The following is a 21,853-nucleotide window of genomic DNA, read 5'->3' as shown; positions in this document are numbered from 1 at the left end:
ATTATTATGATTATTTTTTAACTCTGACTTTACAACGGAATTGACAGCTCATGATGAAAGCTGGTCATACCTGTTCTTTCAATGAAGACTTTTCGTGTTCGAGAGTCATCAATTGGGCAGTCTGATCCTGAAGAGTGATTTGGTCAACGGTAAGCTGGGCTACCGCGGCCTTGTACTTGCGCATGACTTCGTTCAATTCCACCTCCAAGTCGTCCACCTAAAAATAGGAGATGTTAGACAGTAAAAAAAAAAAAAACCCTGCTAATATTGGGCTGCAAGTGAACTTACTTGACTCTGATAATTGCTGCGCTCTCTGTTACAACTCAAGTACTTGTCTTCCGTTTCACCACGCAGCCTCAGTGCTTCATCTAGTTGTTGTTGAGCTTCGAGCAGTTCTTGTTCGGCATGCTGACGACCTTTAACTGCGGCTGTTCTAGCAAACTCGGAATCTTCTAGCTGATTTTTCAGCTGCCTGAGCAAGACTTTGCTTGGCGTTTCCGATCTGCACCGTTCCAGTTGGCTGTGAGCATCTTTCAAGAGGGCCTTTCGTGCGTTTCAGGTCACGTTTCAGCTTTTGGATGGTGTCGTCGTCGGCAGCGTGAGCGGCGTGCTGGGCCATGGAGAGCAGCTGGCGTTCCAGTTCATGCTTCTCTCTGACCAGTAGTGTTCGTTCTTCATGCTCACTTTCCAACTGAGCCTCCAATGCTGTCACATCAAACAATCAACAATGAAGAGGTAAACACAAAGGACATTTCGACAAAAGGAGACTACCTTTGACTTTTTTCTGGGCACTGCAACGAGTGTCTTCTATCTCTTCCTCTCTTTGCGCCAGTTCCTTCTTGTTTTCTTTCTTCATCTGCTCCATAGCCATTTCTAGCCGCAGCCTGGCTGACTCTAGCAACTGAACTTGACCGGCTAATTCATCCAGTTCTTCCTCCTGCAAACAGATTTAGATAATTATTTAATACTATAAAAAAACAAAACAAAAACACAGACAATGACTTGCCTGATCTTTGACTTTCATCTCAAGTTCATGCTTGGCTCTTCTAATAGCGGCCATGTCAGCATCGGATCGACCTTCGGTGGTCATTTCGTCGAGTTCTTTGGTGAGAGCTGCTAGCCGTTCGCCCCTCATCTCCAGATCAAGCTGAACACTCTGCATAAAGACAGACAGACAGACAGACACACAAAAAAAACACACACACATTAAATATTCACGAGTCAAGGCCAAATATAGGGAAAAAATGGTGAAATTCCCTACGTAAAACTGAGGCATGATGTCACGAAACACAGCAGCAAAAATACGTAGACAAAAAAACGCAAACTACGTTTGACTGCGCGTCACTGTTAAACGTGTGAGAGGCCACCGAATTCCACCCCTCTGAACTCACTCATGGGGGTGAGCAGAGTGTGTGTATGTTTTTCTCCCCTCTCTTAACAACAGCAGGAGCAATGCCTATCTGGTTGTCAGGTACCGCAAGAAAGCCCGAGGCTTAAATATACTCGGAATCGAGGCAAAATAGGAAACGATCGGCAATACGTTAAGCCTGTTAACTTGCGACTTGCACTTTATATTAGGGCTGACACGTGTAATGTTTCTCTGATCATGTTCGCTCCACTCGACCTTTCTACCCCACCGCTGTAATGCGTACCTCTTGTTCTCTTTTCACGCATACTCGACAGCATTCTCAAGTGGAAATGCCATACGAGCCTTTGCTCCACATGACGAACTAACCAGTGGGAATGAGGCCGATGTTCTAGAATGATTACATTCATTTTGCGTGTGTACGGTCTACACTAAACTGTGCGGTTAAAACAAGAAAAACAAGAAAAACAAGAAAAACAGAAAAAAAAACCCAATAAAATAATATGTACCTGAAGAGTTTGCTCGGAAGTGAGTTTGTCGGTGATGGCGGCATCGCGTTCTCTCATGGCCCGTTCCTTGTTTGCGCGCTCCTGTCGCAATTCGTCCTGGAGCAGTTGGAATTCCGTGTCGAATTTGCGCTGCTTTTTCTCGAGGACGGCGTTGCGGTTGGTCTGATCTTCGTGGAGGAGACGAGTGTCGCTCAGTTCGGCGGCCAATCGCTGCGATTTGCGCTTCCACTGGGCGACGACTTGGCGTTGCTCTTCGACTTCCTCGTAGGCGTCGTTGAGTTTCTTTTCCAATTGTTTCTTGATGGTCACCATCTGCTCCAGATCGTCCTCGTGCTGCTGGGCCAGCCTTTGCTTGGCCAGTTCCAGTTCGCGGGACATGCGCTCGCACTTTTGGCGGAAGACGTTCGGTTGGCCGTCGTCATCGTCGTCGTCGTCCTCGGCCGCGCTCATCATGTACTCGCTACCGCTGCCGTTAAGGCCGGCAGAGCGGTTCAGCAACACTTCCATTTCCATCTTTTCATGATCGCCAGACAATTTGCGGAATTTGGCCTAGTGTTAATCAGTCGAGAATTTAAAAAAACAAACAAAAACAAATTATGTTTTGGGTTTTTTGCAAAAAGTAAAAAGCTGAAGAAAACTGAACCGACTTCAAGTTCGCCAAAATCCTTTTCCAGCTTCATCCTTTGGGCCGATTCAGCTTCGAGACGTTCCGTAGCCAAAATGGCGGTCGAATGTTCTTCGGCCAAGTCGGCAGTCAACTCGCTGACCTGAAAGTATTTTCGAAAAACAAAAATCGTCGGTTTATTTTTAAACGACGCCCAACTCTCGCAACTTCCGTCATTTGCTAAAAGATAAAATTATTCCGACATGGAAAACATCCACGGCATTCAGTTAAAAGAAAGACCAGGAAAAGTCGTACGAATAATTCCGATTGGTTAAGGGCAGGGAGCCAGAGTGGCAAGTCAAGGTTGGCAAACCAAGTGAAAACCAAGGTAGAAAATAGTTGTCGTTTGTTTCACGTTTGTTTCACGTTTCTTTCACGTTTGTTCATTTTTTCGAAATTGAATTGCTTTTTAGCAGCTATTTTTACAAGGCCTTGTTAGATCGAGTTACACGAGGACCGACGAAGCGGAACGGGTCACTGATCACCTAGACAACAACAACAACAATACAAAAAAGAAATCGTGCAAGTCCCTGCCCTCACACGACGGACCAAGGATCAACCGCAATCCGTCCAAGCGTGTCGAAGAAAGGGAAAGGGACTTTCGATGTCAAACGAGACGGACGACGGACGACGGACGAAAAGAGACATAAAAGAGGATGAGAAACCTCGTCGTAGTCATTGAGATCTTGGCAGGAGCCAAAGTCCGTGTCGGCCGTCGATTGAACCGACTGGAAACTGGGAACGCGGGAAAACGGACCGACCACCACAAATTCGTTGGCCGCCGCCTCCTGACGACGGGGAGTCTGTCGAAGAGTAGCGACTGCTGGACAGCGAACGGGCAGAGAATCGCCTACTGCCGCCCGACTGATGAGCTGCGTACGAACGAGTGGTGGAACGCGAACGCTGCGATCCGCCGGCCTCTTTGCCCAAATGTTTCCATTCGTTCATGACGTGATCGGTGCGGCCGAGGAAGTCACGGATGGCCCGGCTCAACTTTGAAGACGTCGTGTCGGCCATCGTATGGGCTGGTAGCGGGCGAAAGTGTTGCCGGACGCCGGTCGACGTCGTCGTCGGGCGGCTGGGACGATTTGCTGCACTGCCAACGCAAATGGCCGACACGGAAGAGGAACGTACGGCTTTGTGTCCCAGGACGAAGCTCATTCCAGCCTGGATGACGACTCCTTCGTCCCGGGCGGCCAACGGAGCCGGTGGCGGAGTCGATCGACGACTTTGATGATGCGACGGTCGCCGGGCAGAAACTGATTGCGACAGGGATTCGCTGTAATAGCCGGACGTGAGGATGGGCGAAAGAGCCAGCGAAAGTTGCGTCTGACTGTGATCACGTTCGGCTTGGATTTCCAGCCGACGTTTCGATGATAAATGCGACGACAAGGAGCTCATTCTTGTTTTGTTTTGCTGTTTTCTCTGGAAGGAAGGAAGGAAGGAAGGAAGGAAGAAAAGGAGCGAGAGAAGAGGGGATCCCAGTGCAAAAAAAAATGTCGGTGGCAGCAGGGGTTAGGTTAACAGCACAAAATATTCAAGCAAAGTGTATGTGTAACCGCAGGGGCGTGAGAGTGGGGGCCAAATAGAAAAAGAGAGAGAAAGACCTGGAGCCTTTGATCGGCAGCAGTCATAGGCAACAACTGGGCAAGAGTGGAACCACTACAAACATCGACACGCACGCAACGAAACGCAACGAAACACACATTTCTGCTTGAAGGTGTAGGCAACAGATGAGTAAGAATGAAAATTTAAAAAAAAAAAGAGATTGGGTGTGTGTGTGTGTGTGGGTTTGGCTCGGGTTCAATTCCACTTTGCGCTCAACGATGACGTTGGCTTCTTCTTTGTTCATCTCTTTGGAGGGGCTGGAATCAAGGAGAGGCTGCAAGCCAAGACTAGCGGTCCCTAACCTCATCGAGTCGTTTCTTCCTGGCTCGTTTCTCTTCCTAGTCCATAAGGCCAACCCTAGTCTCACACTACACAGGATGCAAACGCTATTTATAGGTACGTCAGGGCTGCTGCTGCTGCTGCTACTTTTACTTGTTTCCCCTTTGCCTGCCTATTCTTTTTCTCTTGCTTTTTTAAATCTCTGATTTGAAGGATGTTACGCCAGAACGCTTTTCGTCGATTGACTAACGGGCAACAACCATGTTCGATGGCGAGCGGCAGTGGCCGAGAGAAGGGCGCATTCCATTGTCGAAAGGAAACGACGACATTCGGAATCGATTGGAGACGGCCTATCAGTTAAGTGAGATTATTTCCGCTCTGCTGCTGCTGCTGCTGGATGCTGACAATCTATCGCGGCTGGGAGTTATTTTCAATGGAGTGAAGAAAACCCCAAAACAAACAACAACAACAACAAAAAAGGAGAAAGATTTTGAAAGGCATATTGCTAGTTTTCGTCGATACCACGTCGACTCTCTTGGCCATTAACCAAACGATCGTGTAAACATGAATGTCGATCAGGCTAGACCTACAAGGCACGTCTATGCGTGGTTAATGGTTCGTACCTTGGTTTCAAGTCGGTCGGCGACGTATTTGAGATCGGCGCGCTCTTTTTCAAGAGCGGTGACTCTACTGCGCAGACTCTCGGCTTCCTCCTACGCCCAAACAAGGAAGGAAAAAAAAAAAAAAAGTGTTGGTTCAAATGACGCGTTGAAATTGCGTTGGGGCCAATAAAAGAAGAAGAAGAAGAAGCAGGAAAATTACCGTTCTCGCTTTGAGCTCCTCTTCGGTCCGGTGGACGTTGAGCAGAGGAGACAAACGGAGCATTAGGCGCCACCAAGGCCACACCTGAATGGCCTGCAATTTGCGCACGTTGCGTTGGATGCAGCGAATGGCAACATCTTGCACCTGCGCAATTTCACCAATCGTTTTCACCAGAAACAACCAAAACCAAACGAAACCAACGAAAAACGGAGAAATTTAGCACAAGCAAAACGACGAATGGATGAATTTCTCTTGATTTTCACCTTGAGTTTGATTAAGCGTTTGCGCGCCAGGAAGCCTCGACATTGCGCCTGGAATTTGACGACACGGCTCGTGATTTTTTCATCGCGCTGATCTTCCAGTTGAGACAAAACTCCCGGCCGGAAGAAAACCTGAAACAACAGAAAGTAAAAGAAAAATCAAACCGAGAATTAAAAAAAAAGCTCACACTCGCGAATGAAAAAAACTATAGACCACAATTCCCAGGAAATAATGGAATAGATGAGGCTAAAGAGGGTACGCAAGATGGCCGCCATCGCCACCACCTCACGCAAAAACGCAAAAACGCAAAAACGCAAACGAAAAGTACCTCGTTGGAGGTTTTCGATTGAATGAGAACGTCGACCACTTGGTCTAAATCCATTTCGCTTTCCAAATCGCTCCAACGAATGTCGTCGCACATCGTCTTCGTCCACATCCACCTCGTCGTCGGTCGAGGTGGCGGAGAAGAGACGGTCATCGCTCGATGGATTGCGAGCAAATATCTCCAGTTCGATTTGTTTGTCTTCCTCCTCGACGTCGTCTTTGTCGTCGTCGTGCGCAGCGAAATGATCCACTTGTACGCGATGAGCCGTCAAGTAAATGTAACGTCTGGAAGGCAGTTCCGGCTCGGGACTGGGCGGCGTCGTCGACGTATAACCCGACGACGACGTCGTGCTACCGCAATTGAAAAGACTCAAATTGCTGCCGTTATCGAGCAATGCCGCCGCACGGTGCGGCTGTTTGCCTTCGGCTGGTTGGTGCTGCAACGTCCGAAACGATCGGCCATCCGGCACTCCGTTGCGAGCCGGACACGATTGACTCCTTTTCTTCCGCTTGTCGCCGTCGTCCCCGTCTTCTTTAGTTGGCGTCACATCGACTGGCCCGTCGAATTAAATCTTCAAAGGCTTTGATTCGATCGGCCACTGCCGGAGCCGAGTCCAGTGGATCAACGCGCGGATCGTCTTCGTTGCGCCTGTTATCCGTGCGATAGGGCCGATGTTGCTGGCTGATGATTGGATTGGACGTCGAGATCCTCATGGTCGATTTTTACCAGAGTCGATCACTTCAGACTTTGGCAGCTAACTGGCTAAGAGAGTTGGTCTGTGGCGACTCTGCCCGCACCGAAACGCGTCTTCTTCGCCACTGATTCCATCCGGCACTGTGAAAGTGTTGGAATGAGAATGAACGACGATGAGCCTCTTTTCCTTCTTCTCGCCTCATCAACTCCTTTTTTTTTTTTTCTTTCTTCTTCTTTTCTTCCTCCTCCTAACATCCCCTAAGCCAACTACCTACCCCTCAAGGGCACACTCGGTGCGTGATGTGTTCAATATAGGCAAAAGTGTGTGTGTGTTTGTGTGTTACGAATAGTGGCGCTTAGAGCCACAGGTGGATGCCACGTTCCGTTTAACGCCCGGTCGCCTGTTTTTTCGTAAGTTTTGGTGGTGTGGTGTGGTGTGGTGTGGTGTGGCGACCAAACAAAACAACAACAACACCAACAAAAAAAAAGAAGGTTGTCGACCGGACAACTTGGCAGGACGGGCGCTAACGTGAGAATCTTTTCTTTTTTCTTTCCCCTTTAATTTCCAATTGTTGCGTCCGAGACGATCCGACGAAACGAAGAAAAATCAAACAGAAAGAAGCCAACAAGAAGAGACGATGGAAACAGTGAGAGAAGGCAAATGGTTGGGCAGTCCGTCATTACAGACCACTGGCCAGCTGACGTCGTTGGGTCTTTTTCCGCTTCGTTTCCACTGGAAAACTCGTCCGTTTCTCCCGACTGCCGCCCACCATTTCGTTTTGAGATCAAAAAGAATGAGGTGACATGAATGTCTCGATGCCGCCACCGCCACCACCCTCACCACGGCCAACAATCAACAAAGAATGCAAAGCCGAAAGGCCAATCGGTCAATCGAATGGGAATCCATTCCCAGCTAAATCGAGTTCGATTGTGGAAAATTGGGTTGACGCAAACTGGGCACCTCGATTTCCCTCATTATGTCGCCCTCCCTTTCTCGCGTGTTTTCACGGTTGGACAAACAGACCGGCCATCCATCCAATTGTAGTAGCCCTCAAGAGATAACGAGTTGCATTTACACAGAATGAATAGGGGAAAGCCATCTGACATGCGACTGCACAATCACAATCGATTGTCCCTTCATTTGACACGCATTGAGTTTCGTTTCTTTTCCCCGTGCCATCAAGACGTCCGTGAAAAGAAAAGAAAAGAAAAGAGGAAAATCACCTGACTAAGACCGAGGCGGTAAGATGATCGTTCCATGTCGATATGTAGCAAAAGGATTTCGGCCGCTTGTTTCTCGCTGGCCGTCGAGTTGTTGAGACCCGTCAGCAGAGAAGCGGGCAACGCGTCAGGTGGCACCACAACGTTGAAACGGCGGACAAATTCGCCAAGTGGCATATAATCCGGATAGCCTTGTCGATACAAACGAATGGCCGGAAGCAATTCCGATCCACGCAACTAAAACATTGCAATTTTGATCGATTATCAATTTTGCACAGGGAATTTAAAAAAAAAGAAAGCAAAAGGTCACCTGCGAACGAAGCAAAGGCACTTGAAGGGAATCGTCGTTGGAGGCAAAAGTCGATGAGCTCGAGTCCACCAAACCTGCCCGGTGATTCGGAATAAAGCAGTAAACAAAACGCGGTTTGGTCCGGCGTAGTGTCTCAATCAGGCCGTCCTTCATTTAAAAAATTTTTTTGTTTTTTTCAAGAATTAAACAAGATAATCAAATTATTAGTCAACCAAAAAGAGAATAATGCACAAAAAAAAAACAATAAAATTGCGCAAAAAAAAAGGAGACGGACCACTTGGAACTTCAACTGAAGGGCCAACGATTTGCGCTTGATGCCGGCAGTGCCAGACGTGAAGGTGCGGCGGATGCTGGACGCCCTGCGCAGCGATTGGCTTCCTTCGATTCCAGCCACCGAGCCAGTGACGGTGGTGGGCAAGGGGCCGCGGCAGGATCGGAAGAGCGAAGCCATTTCCTCCTTGGTGGATTCGGTCAGGGCCAGGGCGGCGTTGCGAGTGGTGGGGCATCTCGCGGGCCGATTTCAACCATCCGTCCAGATCGTAGAGGACGCTGTTGGTACCCTGGCCGTGGTGGATCATCAGCTGTTTCCTGGAACCGACGCCCTCTGGCCTGGTGAAGAGCTTGTCGAAGGCGCGATCGTTGTACATGGCCGACAGTTTGTCCAGCAGCTCGTCTTCGCTGGTCGTGCTGACCAGCGCTTCGTCGTCCAGCAGCCAAAGGAATCCGCGTCGTTCGACGTCGCGTAAATTGGTGGCCGACTGAGCTCGCGCCACGGCGCTCTGGGGCGCCCTGTCCAGCAAGTCGACGAGAGGCTCGGGCGATGGCATTTCTTCTTCGCCCGTCCCGCTTTCCAACGTGATGTCGATGTGTTCTTGAGCGTAGCGGTTGAGCTGGGCAGTGATGTGCGTATCGTGGAAGAGCAGCTGCAGCCGCTCTTGAGTGTAGTTATGGCACAGATCCTGGAAGGTGGCGGCTCGCTCTCCCATCGGGTTGCTGGTCGTGCCCGGATTTTGGAAGCCCGGAGTGTCGACGGCTACGATGGAGCTGATGGTGCGTGCCGTCGAAGAAATCGATCGATTGATCAAGGCAACCAAGGCGCTGAACGCCTCCACGTAAAGTCCCTGGGCGAATCCTTCCAAGGCTTCGGTTGGATCGAGATGTTTGTCGGCCAACGCCGAGGACTTGGCACTTTCATGGACGGGCGACGCCGTCCGGAAAGAAGAGCGTCCATTCATGATCAAGCCTTGGACGGGAGTGGCGTAAAACGCCATCTGGGCCAGCTCTTCCAACGATCCGATTCCCAAAAGAATGGCGGCTCGCTGGGCGGCAGCCGGCCGGGCGAAAACGATCTTGTTGTTGGTCGCACCTGTACATCAAATGACGGATGACTGGTTTGCCTCATTTTATTAGAAATCGAAATCGATAATACCTCGCATAGCGCCAGCCACTCCCAGGTGGTAAATGGCGGCCAAAATGGACCAGATGCATCGACTATCGCTTTCGGCCACACCTAGCGACTCCAAGGCGGCCACGAGACGGGCATAACTGACGGCCGCCTTTTGACGCTCTTCGGCTGACTGCAACGGCGTCATAAAGGCACACGGCTCGTTCGTGTTCGTGCTGATGTTTTCCAGCTGCAAGTAGCGACGCAGCTCGCCCGTCGCTCCAGCCACCAGTTCGTAAAAGACGTTGAACGACGGCTCGCCTTCTGGCCGTCGTATCACGCGCTCCCGTTCCGGCATCAACACTTGGATGGAACCGGAAGCGATTTGCCCAGATTGGTCGAAATCCAGCGAAAAGATGTTGGTGAATCGCGTGGCGTTGGCGTTGAGGCCGGTGCGGCAGTTGCCGAACCCTTCCAGCAGCAAGAAAATGGCGTTGAGTTTTTCGACGGTGATCACCTTGGACGGACATCCGGCAGCTAGGCAGAGGTAGTGCAGCGAATTGCGGAAGTTGTGCGATTTGCCGGATCCACTGCGGCCGACAAAGATGAGCGACTGATCGCTGCGCGTGGCCAACATGGAACGGTAAGCCGATTGAGCCGACGAATAAATGTGGGGAGGCATGTCCTCGGATTTGCATCCGCGGAACAGCTGGATCATCTACGGCAAGATTCGAGAAGAAAAACGGACATAAAATATAAATGTATACTGCATCTATTAGGAAAATCCAGTAAGAGATTAGAATTGAATTCAAGTTTACCCGTTCGGAATAGACGGCCAAAGGTGTGACGGGATTGATAACGATAAGACTTTGTCCGGCATAGGTGTGCGGCAGGCTGGCGGCGTAACGGCATCGCAACGTGTGCAACAGCGACGCTTCGTTGAGGTGTCGCAACTGGGCCAGATCCTCTGCCAAATCGAATTGCGGAGGATTGGCTTTGACGACTTCGTCTTCGTCGACCGACACCACCACCTCACCGGTGCCGTCCAGCTTCAAGCGGACACGACCCTCTTCGACTGGAGCATCGCCGACGGCGTCCAGACGGGCCGATGTGAATCCATCGCTGTGCTGCAACCAGACTCGGCCCGATTCGATCCATTCCTTTTCTTTGGTCAATTCATCATCGGATTTGGCCTGCGTTAATGAGAAATGGACGCCTCGTTCATTGCAGCTATTCATTAGGTTCCATTTAGTCGGATCGAATGTGGCAGTGCTTTCCTCGTGAATTTGCATATCAACGAGCAACAACAAGAGACAATGAGATCGTTTCCATTGGATTGGGGTGGCTCCAATTGTTTCACGCAACAAATAACGAACTGGCCTCGTTGTAAATGGAGGCCCTTCTTCGTCTTCTCAGTTCTATGAATCATCTTTTGGTTCAAGCCGTGACAACGCCCCACCGAGGGCCCTATCACTTTCAAGGCCCCTCTTCGACGTTCACGTGTGCCGATGAAAAAGGCGTTCACCAAACAAAGTGCGTGTCGGTTTGTTTGTCTCTCGACAAAAGAAAAGGTGAGACGGGAAAGCAGGTGACGCTCTTCTCCGAATCACTTGGAAAATGAACGAGCAGCCGACTAGAGTGGCTTATTGTCATGGCAACAATGAGACTGAGAGCGAACGGGGCCGAAAGGTGAAAGTGTGACAGCATCAAGCACTCGAGAGCCGAGCGACGCGTTGACATGACAAAATGCAATTCCTTCACTGCAACCCCAAAAATGGGGATAGCAAACGAAAGGGAAAAAGAGTCAAGTGGAACGATCCCTTTCTGGGTCAAAGACACACACATTCTGAATTGAATCGAAAGTTGTTCATCCATGATAGCACCTTTTGAAATTCTATTCACGATGTTCTGAAAGAAGAGTCTCGTGAAATTCTTTCAATTCAATGGGGGTCCGTCACTCTCACCTGGCGGCAAACTAAAAACAACATAAACAACCCGCACCCATATGTTATTTATAGCCTTGGGCTGAGTGTTTTTCCATCCCTTTATTTTAAATTTTATTTTATTTTATTTTTTTTTATTTCTTGTACCCCCCCAGTCTTTGAAGTCTGTCGAGGTCGTTTGCACTCACTCGGTTGTCCATATAAATCCATCGGCACGGCGCAGGTAAATGGACTGGGACTAGTCAGAGAGAGTCACGACCGGAATAACTAAAGTCATCCGTTTCCTGTTCTTTTCGTTGAGCGGCACCACACGGAATACTTGACGTACGACAGAGTCACTACCTACTACAATTACACAGTGGCCATCACCATCGTTTGTGTGCCCGCCCCATCAAATACACCCCACCCTTGTCTTTGGATGCACCCTCTTCTTCTTCTTCTTCTTCTTGTTGTCTTAACATTTTTCGTTCCTTTGTTGGCAAGAGAACCGACGACGACGCAACATCAACACTTTGAAAAAGAGAAAAGTCACGACCAATTGAGAGAGAAAAAGACGAGAGAGCTGGAGGCGTCCTCTCATAAAACAAGAAAAAACAAAAAAAAAACCCGATGGAACAGGAAACTCCCAAAGTCAACGAGTGCGAAGAGCGCGCAGACGGGGAGAAGGAGCAATAGGAAGAGGGTAGCAAAGTAGATTCGATGGAGAACAACAACACACACGTTTGCTTCGTGCGTGTGTGTGTAAAGAAGCCGAGCCGCGAGGGGAGAATCAGGTTGAATAATGAAACAAACCGACGAAAAGCTTTTTTTCCTGTTTTTCCTTTCGTTCTTTCGTTATTTCGTCCTTTCGTTTGTTCCTTCATTTCCTTCCACGTAGTTTCCCACATTTCTCATCACTGATTTTTCTGACAATTTTTCCCTTTCCACGTGCCGTCGGTCCCTAACAAGGTAAAAACAAAGGCAAGAAAAACAAAAAACCAGGTGCCTCATTGGACGTTGGAGCTCCTTCGGCCATCGTTGGGTGGTCTCGCCCTCAAGTCCGTTCGCTTCCCGCTCCCCTCCACTCGTTGAAACTTACCGCGCCCGCGTCTTCCGTCTACGTCACTTCTCGTTAGTTTCAGGCCCTTTTTATTTATTTATTTTTTTTATTTTTTAGAGGGAAATATTAAAAAAAAAAAAAACAAGAGAGGAACGTCCGTGTTTTGGCATCAATCTCTTTTCCTTTCGGCCGGGCAAAAAAAAAGAGGAAAAGGAAAAATAAAGAAACAATTTTTGGGCAGTTTGGTTGTCGGGGGGGAATGTTACGCTTTGTTCCCTTTTCCTCCTCTTTTTCAATGCCAGCAAACAAACAAACGGCTGACATGAAAAAACAAAAAAACAAACCAGGAGGGAAACATGAAAAAATGAAGCCATCGGCAGATTGTAAATTGCGGTCGACGAGAGCCAATGTCAAAAGAGGACAACAATGACGACGTTGTCGAACATTTAGAAATCAAATGCAAACAAAGGAAAGGCAAGAAAGGCTGACGTCGATCGGCAGGGCGTCGGCATTAAAACAACGACGACGACGATGACGACGACAAAGTGTCGATCTGTCAACCAAACGGCAGTTGACGCATTCGCTGTCGCCATTTGTCGACCGACAATAAACGATGCCTTTGGTTGTTGCCAGTCAACGCAATGCAACAACAGCCAATCAAACCGACGTTTTTTTCTTTTTCCAATCGCCTCTTTTTAAAATAAATATTTTACTCGGTGCATTTGGCCAGATGGCGAAACGCCTGAATTTCTTTGTTTGTGCCATTCATTCGCTTGTTTGGTGGGCGATGATGACGGCCTCGCTGGACCGAAACAAACCGCCATCATCATCTTTCATCATCAAGAAGAAGGGGCCACAAAAGCGACAAACAGGAGAAGGAATTCCATCGACTCGACGTGTTTTTACTTATGTTGACTCGATAAGGAAATAAAGAGACGGCAGACTCGACGACCGCCCGTCGAGTCGACCAAAAACGAAACGACAGACTCGCTGCAAACGCGTCCACCCTTTCCCAGTTGGGAGGGGTGGAGGTGAACTCGACAACTCAAACAACAAGATGGAAATGGATTCCGAAAAAGTACAACAACAACGATATACTACCTCGTCGTCCTCCTTGGCAGTTGGAGTGGTGGGTGGCCGCGTGACCGAGCCAGGACGCTGTTGTTGTTGTTGCTTCGATCCCGTTTTCTGGTTCGAAATATTCTTATTGGCCAATGGCCTGTGCGTGGTCGTGGTGGTGGCGGTTTTAATTTTGCCCGTTGCTGAATTGACAGCTGGCCGGCCCCCCTGTTTATTGTTCGTGCTGTTATTAGCGGTCGGCGTTTGATTGGAAGATTTGATTGGACGTCTCGTCGTCGATGCGTCCGCCGTTTGGCTAGCCGAACTGCGCGACGAAGCGGCTGAATTTCGGCGCGACAACGAAGGCGACGAAGATCTGGACGTCGACGGTTGTCCGCTGCTTTTCAAATCGGCCACGCGCTTGTTCTTCGTCAAAGGCGTTGACCCGTTGGCCGGCGGAGGAGCCTTTTTCTTGCCCTCAACAATCGACGCTTTGTTGTGCGATCCAGGGCCATTGCCGTTATTGTGACGATTGTTATTGTTGTTTGCTGCTGCTCACGACGGACCTCCTTGTAGGCGTCGAATGAGTCGACGAGTTGGAATTGGCCGTCCGATTTCTCTCCGTGTATGGCGACCGATTGGGGGTCGAATGTCTCAGTTGGTAGGGCGACATGGCAAGTCGGCGGCCTTGATCTATTGAAGACTCGTAAGTGGACGAAGCCAAAGTGGAGCACGGACTGGTGCTGGCCAAGCGATGGTGGTGTTGCTCGGACCACTGATCAAGGTCGTCGTCAGCCTCTTCGCTCACCTCCTCGAGGAAGAGGCCCGACGACGCTGCCGAAGCCCCCGAGAAAGGCCATTGCAACGGGCTGTTGTATTGGTCGTGAATGCCCGGAGAGGGGCTGCTGGAGTACCTCGACGATGAAGATTGATCAGACGAGCAGGTCGACGATGACAGCGAACGTGTGGAAAAGGCCAGGAATTTGGGCGGCGAGCGCGGCGGTAGGTTGGATTTGCATTGGGCAGCAGCAGGTGCTGGGAGGACGCGCCCCAGTCCCAGCATCGACTTCTTGCGCGTTGGCGTCGATTCCACATCGCTGCTGCTGTTGTAGCAACTGTCGTCCGTCTCGCGGCTGTTGTAGGCCGACGACGTTCTTTCGTGAGCCACGGGCGAGTGACTCGACGATCGCGTATCTCTCGACACATTCCTCTGGCACGGCGCTGGATCCACTTTGGATTTCACTTTCAAAACTCCCTGGCCGTGCAGGTGGCCGCTGCATCCGCGATGCAAGTTGCATGGCGGCGATTTGTTGTTGGCCGCGTCGCGCAACGACGAACGAAAATGCAATTCGCTGGACGACGAAGATTTAGGCATTGCTCACCCGGTGTAGGTGTTTGGCTTGTGGCCCTTCTTTCGTTTTCGCCTCGAAATTTGAATGTTTCGACGTTTCCTGTTCTTTGGGTGATGGGCGGGATTGGTGGGGCCCGAACGTTCGGGTCGCGGATGCCGAGCCAAGTCGTTGCAAACAAAATGTGGCAATCACCAAACGACTGAGTCATCAGATCGTTAAAATGCAAAACAACATCAGATGGATCGTTCCGTTTGTCGCCTTTTTCTCTTCCGATTTTTCTTCTTTGCGTCCGACTTGGCCCGGCTTTAAATGTCGTACCAATAAAACCGCACACGCACGCACGCACGCTGATGAACGCACAAACGAGTGTAAATAATAGAAGGAACAACAACAGCACACAAAAAAAACTCTAGTAACCCCCCAAAAAAAATACCTAGGGAAAATGCACTTGCACCCGATAACAATAGGAAACAATAAATAATGAAAGAAACCAAAAGAAAAACGACTAAAAATAGAGAACTAACCAAAGAGAGAAAAGAGAAAGAAAGAAAGCAAAGTGGCTAACGGTTAGCACCACTCTATCGGGCGGCGGCTGGAATAAGACTAACAGGGGCGGCAGCGTTCCCAGCCGTGACTACAGTTGCTGCCAACAGTGTGCCGACTGTACGCGTTGCTTGGGAAGTGGCCCGCCCTGCATACCCACCCTCTTCCTCCAAAAACACAATTTAAAAAGTAAAGAACAGTGGCGCTTTAAACAATCAGAACAGGTGAGGCGACCCAAAAATTTGTTTGCCTAGAAAAACAAAACAACAAAAAGTGGAGTGACACACTCGACATTGGGACGATCTCGAAAACGGCCGTTGAAACAGTTCAATGTCCAACACATCTCTATTTAAAGATGATATCACAGAGATAAGTCGACATTAGCCGACGTGAAGCGACAACACAAAACTGACTTGAGGCGATCACTGGAGGCACCTGATTGTTCGACTTTTATCTTTTGACAGTGAGCGTACGTGTTTGCCCAGCTGGCCGTGCCATTCGACAGGCTAGAAAATCGGCTACGTTCGTACAAGAGATTAGATCGAATCAAAGTTGATGGTCGACGCGAATACAACGACGCATTTACAGGGGGCGGAAACGAAATTGCGTGACGGGCAGTCAACGCAGCAGGTGCTTTTCTTCTTTGAGGAGCAGGTGAATTCGTCTGGCAACACCAAAGTTGTGACGACGGCCACCAGCAGGTCAGAAAAGGGAAGACGCCTCGCCAATAGCAACAAAAAAGCCTCTATTTTGTTGTTTATTCGTTCATCTGTTGTTATTTAAAGAAGAAGGGCGTCTTCTACACATTAAACAGAACAAGCAAAGTGGAATCGACACGGAGAATGAAATGGACGTATTCATTCGTCGCTGCTACTACGTTCACGCGCGATGCAAAGCAAAATGAGAGAAAGGATAGAACTCTCTAAATGTAATGACGACCTCATCCCAAAGATGGTGTCGTCCACAGCAACCAAAGACGACCATCTTTGGCAGCGGGTTTTGTCATCCATTTCAGACGATTTTATTCCAATGGATTATTCATCCGGATGGGCAAAGGAGTGTAAAACGAGAGAGAGAGAGAGACAATATGAAGAGGAGAAATCAGAATGTTGGTGATTTACGGGCAGACGACCATCTTTGGTATCTCATCCATTTGCTTGCCATTTCCATCTGACTGCAAATAGCGCCACACACAGCCCGTGTGTGTGTGTGTGTGCGTGGACAAGGTCGGTGCATCGCAAGAGTCTACTTCATCTACCTTGTCTTAATATTTTATTTGCCTTTTAAAAAAGCAATTGCGTGGAAAAGAGAGTGGACAGCTTGTTCTTGTTGCAGTGGTACAAAGGCCATTAATTTTTTGTTTCAACCCCTCGACTTTTCTAACATCATTAGGTACACACAAAACGTTTCTCGAGAGCAAGACGGGCAATGCAAACGTCAAAACGATTATTCGCTTGCCCGTAGATGGTGCGGGATTGATCCGGGACAGCGCGCGCGCGAGAGAGAGAGTTGGGCAGAAATGCAAGGCCGTTTCAGGAAGACACGATGTGGGGTTTAAGTTTCAATGAAAAACAAAACAAAACAAAAAAGGCGAGGGAGAGAGAGAGAGAGAAAATATGGCAGGCCAAAGAGGAGGTCGCGTTTTTGCCAATCACCGGCGCATATATGCAACAGAATGCACTGCACTCTAGCGCTATGTTTGGATGCTGTGAACGATGCCGCCTCCACATTCTCTCCCTCTCTCTCTATTGTTTTGGTTTGGCTGGTCAAGGACGTCAGGACACACACATAGTAATGGCCGTAACAATTCAGTAATATGCACACAAAAAAAAGGGAAAAAGATTGTCTTTCTCTTGTTGTTAGAGCGCACGCGCACTTTCGAGAGGGGAGGGTTGTGTTGGTCTTGTTAAACGCTAACCTCTGGCGCAATCAAGACTTGATATGGCTATGCTGCTGCTGCTTCGTCAAATCGATAATTCCTCTTTATAAACAAGTTTTTGTTGATGGGATGAAAAGGGTCCTCGACCAATTCTAATAAGGTCATCATTTTCAACTATTCCATGAGACAAAAACACATTTTTTTGTTTCGATACGGTCAAGGAGACCAGGCATCCAAGTCTCCCCCCTCCATTGAGAACAATGTCAACTTGTTTCTGAGCTGTCACAGGCGTCTGGCTTTTGTTCGCTTGACAGTCAGCCGAAAAAAATAAAGAAGAAACGAGAAGGCGACACGTTTATCAATTATAGACGGCTGAAAACGACTCTGGACGATCAATGAAAATTCGGATGAATGAACTGTGAGAAAGCAAAAGTCTAATTTTGGGTTTAGGTAAAGAGAGAAAATGTCCATCGATACGTCAAAAATGCACCTAAGCATTTGGGAGGGGAGAGGCATGACCGCACCCCATTTTGTGCCATGCAAATGAGACAGGCAGCCATAATACAAGATGGAGCGCGCGCAACCCTCGAATCAATCGACTACCATGCGCTTTGCTATTGCGATGGAGGATTTAATTAAAATATGTAAAAATCCTTATCAAAACACGCGCATCGGTGTGTACAAGCCACAAGCAAATATTTTTCTTTCTTTCTTTTTAAAAAAGAGAAAAGGCTGGCATCACGCGGATGCATTATGCATTCCCCCCGCACACCACCACCATCATCATCAACCAACTTTGTCTTCTTCTTCTTCTCCCGACAATCATCTTTTCTGCTCGAATAAACATTTAAGGAAAAGCGAACCCAACACAAAAGAGATTTGTCCTTTATTCAGGTGATAATGATGTCTGTTCATAGAAGGCGACACATCATCATCGCTGACCACGCACTTCTTGTTTGGTTTTCCTCCCCTTTTTGGAGCGAGATTGCTGGCTATTCTGCAAAATGAATAGACGAACGCAAACGCCCGTTTTCTTACTATTTTTACGACCCAATAATCTTTGTACAAAAGACGCACACAACAGCCATGTCATTTTTCTGCGCACTCTTTGATTCGTGCGTTAAAATGGCGGCTTGTTTCGTTCGGTCGCTCACACTTTACGTTGAAAGAATAGACCCGTTTTGGAAGAGCCCATTTTCACGATTATTGCACGCAACTCTCAACACCACAAGATAAAAATCCCCTCCCTCCTCCATGAAAAAAAAACAAAACAAAACAAACGAGAATGCAACACAAAACAGTGGACTAGGTAGGTAGATGGTGGTAGTGTTACCTTTGTATGGCGGTGGCGTAAGGATCCGGTCCGGCGCAGAGTTCCACCTTTAGCGATGACGTCGTTCAGGCGAATTTGACGACCATCAGCCGCCCAGCGGCGAGATAGTTCTACCAATTCTGCCACGGGCTGCACCTGTATAATAAAAAAACATGTATAAATAAAATAAATAAAAACCATAAAAACAACCTTTTTCTCAATTTTTTTTCTCCTTCTTTCGTTTAATTTCAAATAGCCAAAAATAAAAATAAAAAATAAAAAGGAATGAAATAAATAAAAATTTTAAACTAGTTTGAACGGGTTCGTGACTGAACCGAATAACGCGAGACGATTAACGAAATCATAAGGCAACTTTGTTTTTTTTACGTCGTGTCGTGTACACCTCGATTTCGCAATTGTTGTGCGCAACAAATTTCAAGACAAACATAAACGGTGGACTTGGGCAACGCTTTTTTTCTTCTTATCGTGTTTTTTTGTTTTGTTTCTCTGTTCGTCGTTTCACAGCCGTTTGACTTTGGCAATTAGTCAAACATTCGTTTCTTAATAGGGTTGTGGCGTGGCATCGGATTAGACATTTCGTGCGATAATGCACGCCGCAGGTGTTTGGAACTAAAGAGCCGGGTACGGACGGGCTGCATTGCAAGGCCAAACGTGGCCAGAAAGACTGCGGCAACATAAACAGGTAAAAAAAAAAAAATTCTAATAAATCACGAGGCCATAAATCACGCGTCGCGCCTTTGCTTTATAATGATTACACGTTACAGCTCTACAACAGGTACGTGACGCAGATTCCCGGATTACTCATTCCTCAACTAGGATTTTCTTGTCAGATTTAATAGTCGACTAGACAGTCAGGAATGTGCGCAGTATAACCGCAGTGAAATCGTGGCGCCATCCCAACATTATCTACTCCAATGGCGGCCATAGTTTCACGAGAACAATTCAAACTGGTGGCAATAATAAAAGGGCCGACCTTGAGCGTGACGGTGGATCCCGAATTGCGGATGATATCGATGATGTCTTCGCGGTTCGTGTTCTGAACGTTTTGACCGTTGACTTCGAGCAGTCGGTCGCCAGGTAGAAGAGCCGCGTCCAATTGCTTGTTGGTGTTTCCAGTCACCGGTTCGGCGAAAATCACCGTCCTCTTCACCGAATTCCTAATTTGAGCCAAAATGTTGTTAAATCATAGCGTTGGGGGAGAGGACGTGGGAGGACAGGCACATCATCAAATCAATTTCAAAGTGGGTCGTCATTGTTGCTGGCGAATCGAAAATAACAGGCCGTACCTGGAGGGATCATTAGGCGACCGTTCGACCACGACGCTGCGGCGGAGCGAGAAACCGAAATCGCCCGTCTCCTTGCGTTGCAGCGTCAAGTCTCTTGGTTCGGGTAGGGCCGGCTCAAAGAGGGCAGGCAGAGGCAGTGAAGACGGCAAGGAAGAAGATGAGGAATGAAGACTTTTGTGGGTTTTGATGCGATCCAACCATCCAGATCCTTCGCCAGGAGGTTCGCTCCACAACAGTTTGGCCGACGCTTTGGCAGTGGTGGACAAGGCACCAGATGGCCTAGAATTCTCAGCTGGAACGAGACCTGCGGCAGCGGCGATAGCTGCAGCTGTGGCTGCGTCCAACGGAGCCAAATGTGGTCGTGGACAGCTATAAGTGAACGTGTCTTCTTCTTGTATTCGCGCGTCCGCCTTTGCTCGCTGAAAAGCGCCATTTGCTGGTAAGGGTGGCTGCGATTTGGGCAGAGGGGGAGGCAGTACGGAGTGGGCTGCTGCTGCTGCTGCTGTTGCTGGACCAAGGGCCTTTTTCATGCCCAAAACAGCCGGCGGCTTCTCGTAAATAATCAACTCGTTTTTCAACGTGTTTTCCACCAATTTGTTGTCATCGTCAAGCTCCAATAACGGAGGCGATTCCAGCCCATACGACGACTTGCCTTTGAGGATCCCTCGAGCCGGCGGTACCGGCATAGGGGTGGTAACGGAAAACGTCTCCTGTTTCATCATCATCATCGTTGATGTCGTAACCGTTGATGAAGTCAGAGAATTCAAGCTGGGCGTCCCATCGCTCGTGCAACTCCCTCCATCGCTTATGGGACTGTGGAGCTCAGGCCAGACCGGCGCGTTGTTGGTGCTGGACAGACCCCCGTCTACCAAATGCAGACCCAAATGGGCGGTGTAGTCGGCAGTGATTCCACTGGGCAGTTTCTCCTTCTCTTTGCGCCGTGTACGAATTTTCAAACTTCGTCTTAACTTCATCCAATCGGAGCAGCTCGTCAGCTGTTAGTTTATCATTGCCGGATGCTGCTGACGACGAGGCGGTTGCGGCAGATGCTCCGTAAAGAATTCCACCACTTCCACTGCCAGATGCTTGGAAAGCAGCATCTTTGGTTTGAGGCTTTTTTGTTTCTTTTCTTTCCTTTTTATCCCGTTTGTCTGCCTTGTCCTTCTTCATAAAGCTGAACATGGCGGCAAATCCTAAAAATCGATTGTAGAAAATGAAAAGCAAAGCACAAAAGAAAAAAGGGTATTAGAAATATGGGGCACACAATGGACATGATATGTAGGAAGTTGACATTTATCGGAAAACCACAAAAAAACATGAGAAACAAGAAAAGACAGGAAGGAGCAGGAAACCTCAGAATGATTACAGGGTTGGTAGGTTCGTGGAACTCTTTCCACGTATGAACATCCAAAATATAGGAAGTCGTAGCAATGGGTTCAATTAGTGAGTGCTTTTTCATTTTCTTTTCAGGAGGAGCTACTCCGATGCATGAGAGGGCACCAGAAGTTGACCAAGCCTTTTTGCGAACCCAGTTGAATGTTTTGAAAAGTTTCAAAGTTGGCCAAATAAAAAGGCCATGGCTCTACTAGTTCAAAGTAGAATAGAAAAGCAAGGCCCAAGGGGAATCGTGGTTACACCTATTCGGGACGCTAATGAGTCAACATTTTAGGTGGAATTTAGGTAAGAGAACCCGTTCCAACAGAACACCACACAGGGTCGACGGCTTGTTGCGGGGCCGTAGCTCTTCCGCGTAGAATACCAACAAAATGCACCAAAACACCGTGAAAGATTGTTAAGGTAGCGTATAAACAAAGCCTACAACTCACCTGAAAGCTCATCGAACGGTACTAATGAACAGAACTATTTAACTTGAAACCGATTGATAACTTTTAGGCGCCAGCAATGCTTGACGTCTGCAGCTTTTTAGGCGAGTACGTAAATGACAGCAGCAGCCAATGTATACTACAACAGGTTCGC

At 48.4% G+C, this 21,853-nt stretch overlaps 1 protein-coding gene and 1 long non-coding RNA gene across 2 annotated transcripts in view; one reads left to right on the top strand and one right to left on the bottom strand.

Moving 5' to 3' along the window:
• The window catches only part of LOC116935102 (unconventional myosin-XVIIIa), a 23,289-nt gene extending 1,436 nt beyond the window's left edge, over positions 1-21,853 (bottom strand). The window contains 21 exon segments of the mRNA XM_032942482.2: positions 71-217; positions 289-549; positions 551-705; positions 772-937; positions 1,007-1,156; positions 1,876-2,424; positions 2,523-2,642; positions 5,050-5,139; positions 5,249-5,392; positions 5,512-5,640; positions 7,752-7,985; positions 8,059-8,205; positions 8,333-8,560; positions 8,562-9,424; positions 9,488-10,160; positions 10,261-10,635; positions 18,591-18,725; positions 19,564-19,747; positions 19,877-20,841; positions 20,843-21,069; positions 21,703-21,853. Of these exon segments, the coding sequence (XP_032798373.2) occupies positions 71-217; positions 289-549; positions 551-705; positions 772-937; positions 1,007-1,156; positions 1,876-2,424; positions 2,523-2,642; positions 5,050-5,139; positions 5,249-5,392; positions 5,512-5,640; positions 7,752-7,985; positions 8,059-8,205; positions 8,333-8,560; positions 8,562-9,424; positions 9,488-10,160; positions 10,261-10,635; positions 18,591-18,725; positions 19,564-19,747; positions 19,877-20,841; positions 20,843-21,058 (5,931 nt within the window). The 5' untranslated portion in view covers positions 21,059-21,069; positions 21,703-21,853.
• LOC123472401 lies at positions 2,639-7,991 on the top strand. Its single transcript, XR_006646835.1, has 2 exons — positions 2,639-4,543; positions 4,640-7,991. It is a non-coding gene; the product is annotated as an uncharacterized LOC123472401 (long non-coding RNA).

Source organism: Daphnia magna, linkage group LG1 (genome assembly GCF_020631705.1).
Source record: "Daphnia magna isolate NIES linkage group LG1, ASM2063170v1.1, whole genome shotgun sequence".
Lineage (NCBI taxonomy): Eukaryota > Metazoa > Arthropoda > Branchiopoda > Diplostraca > Daphniidae > Daphnia > Daphnia magna.
The sequence above is the reverse complement of the archived record's forward strand: the minus strand, read 5'-3'. Positions and strand labels throughout refer to the sequence as shown.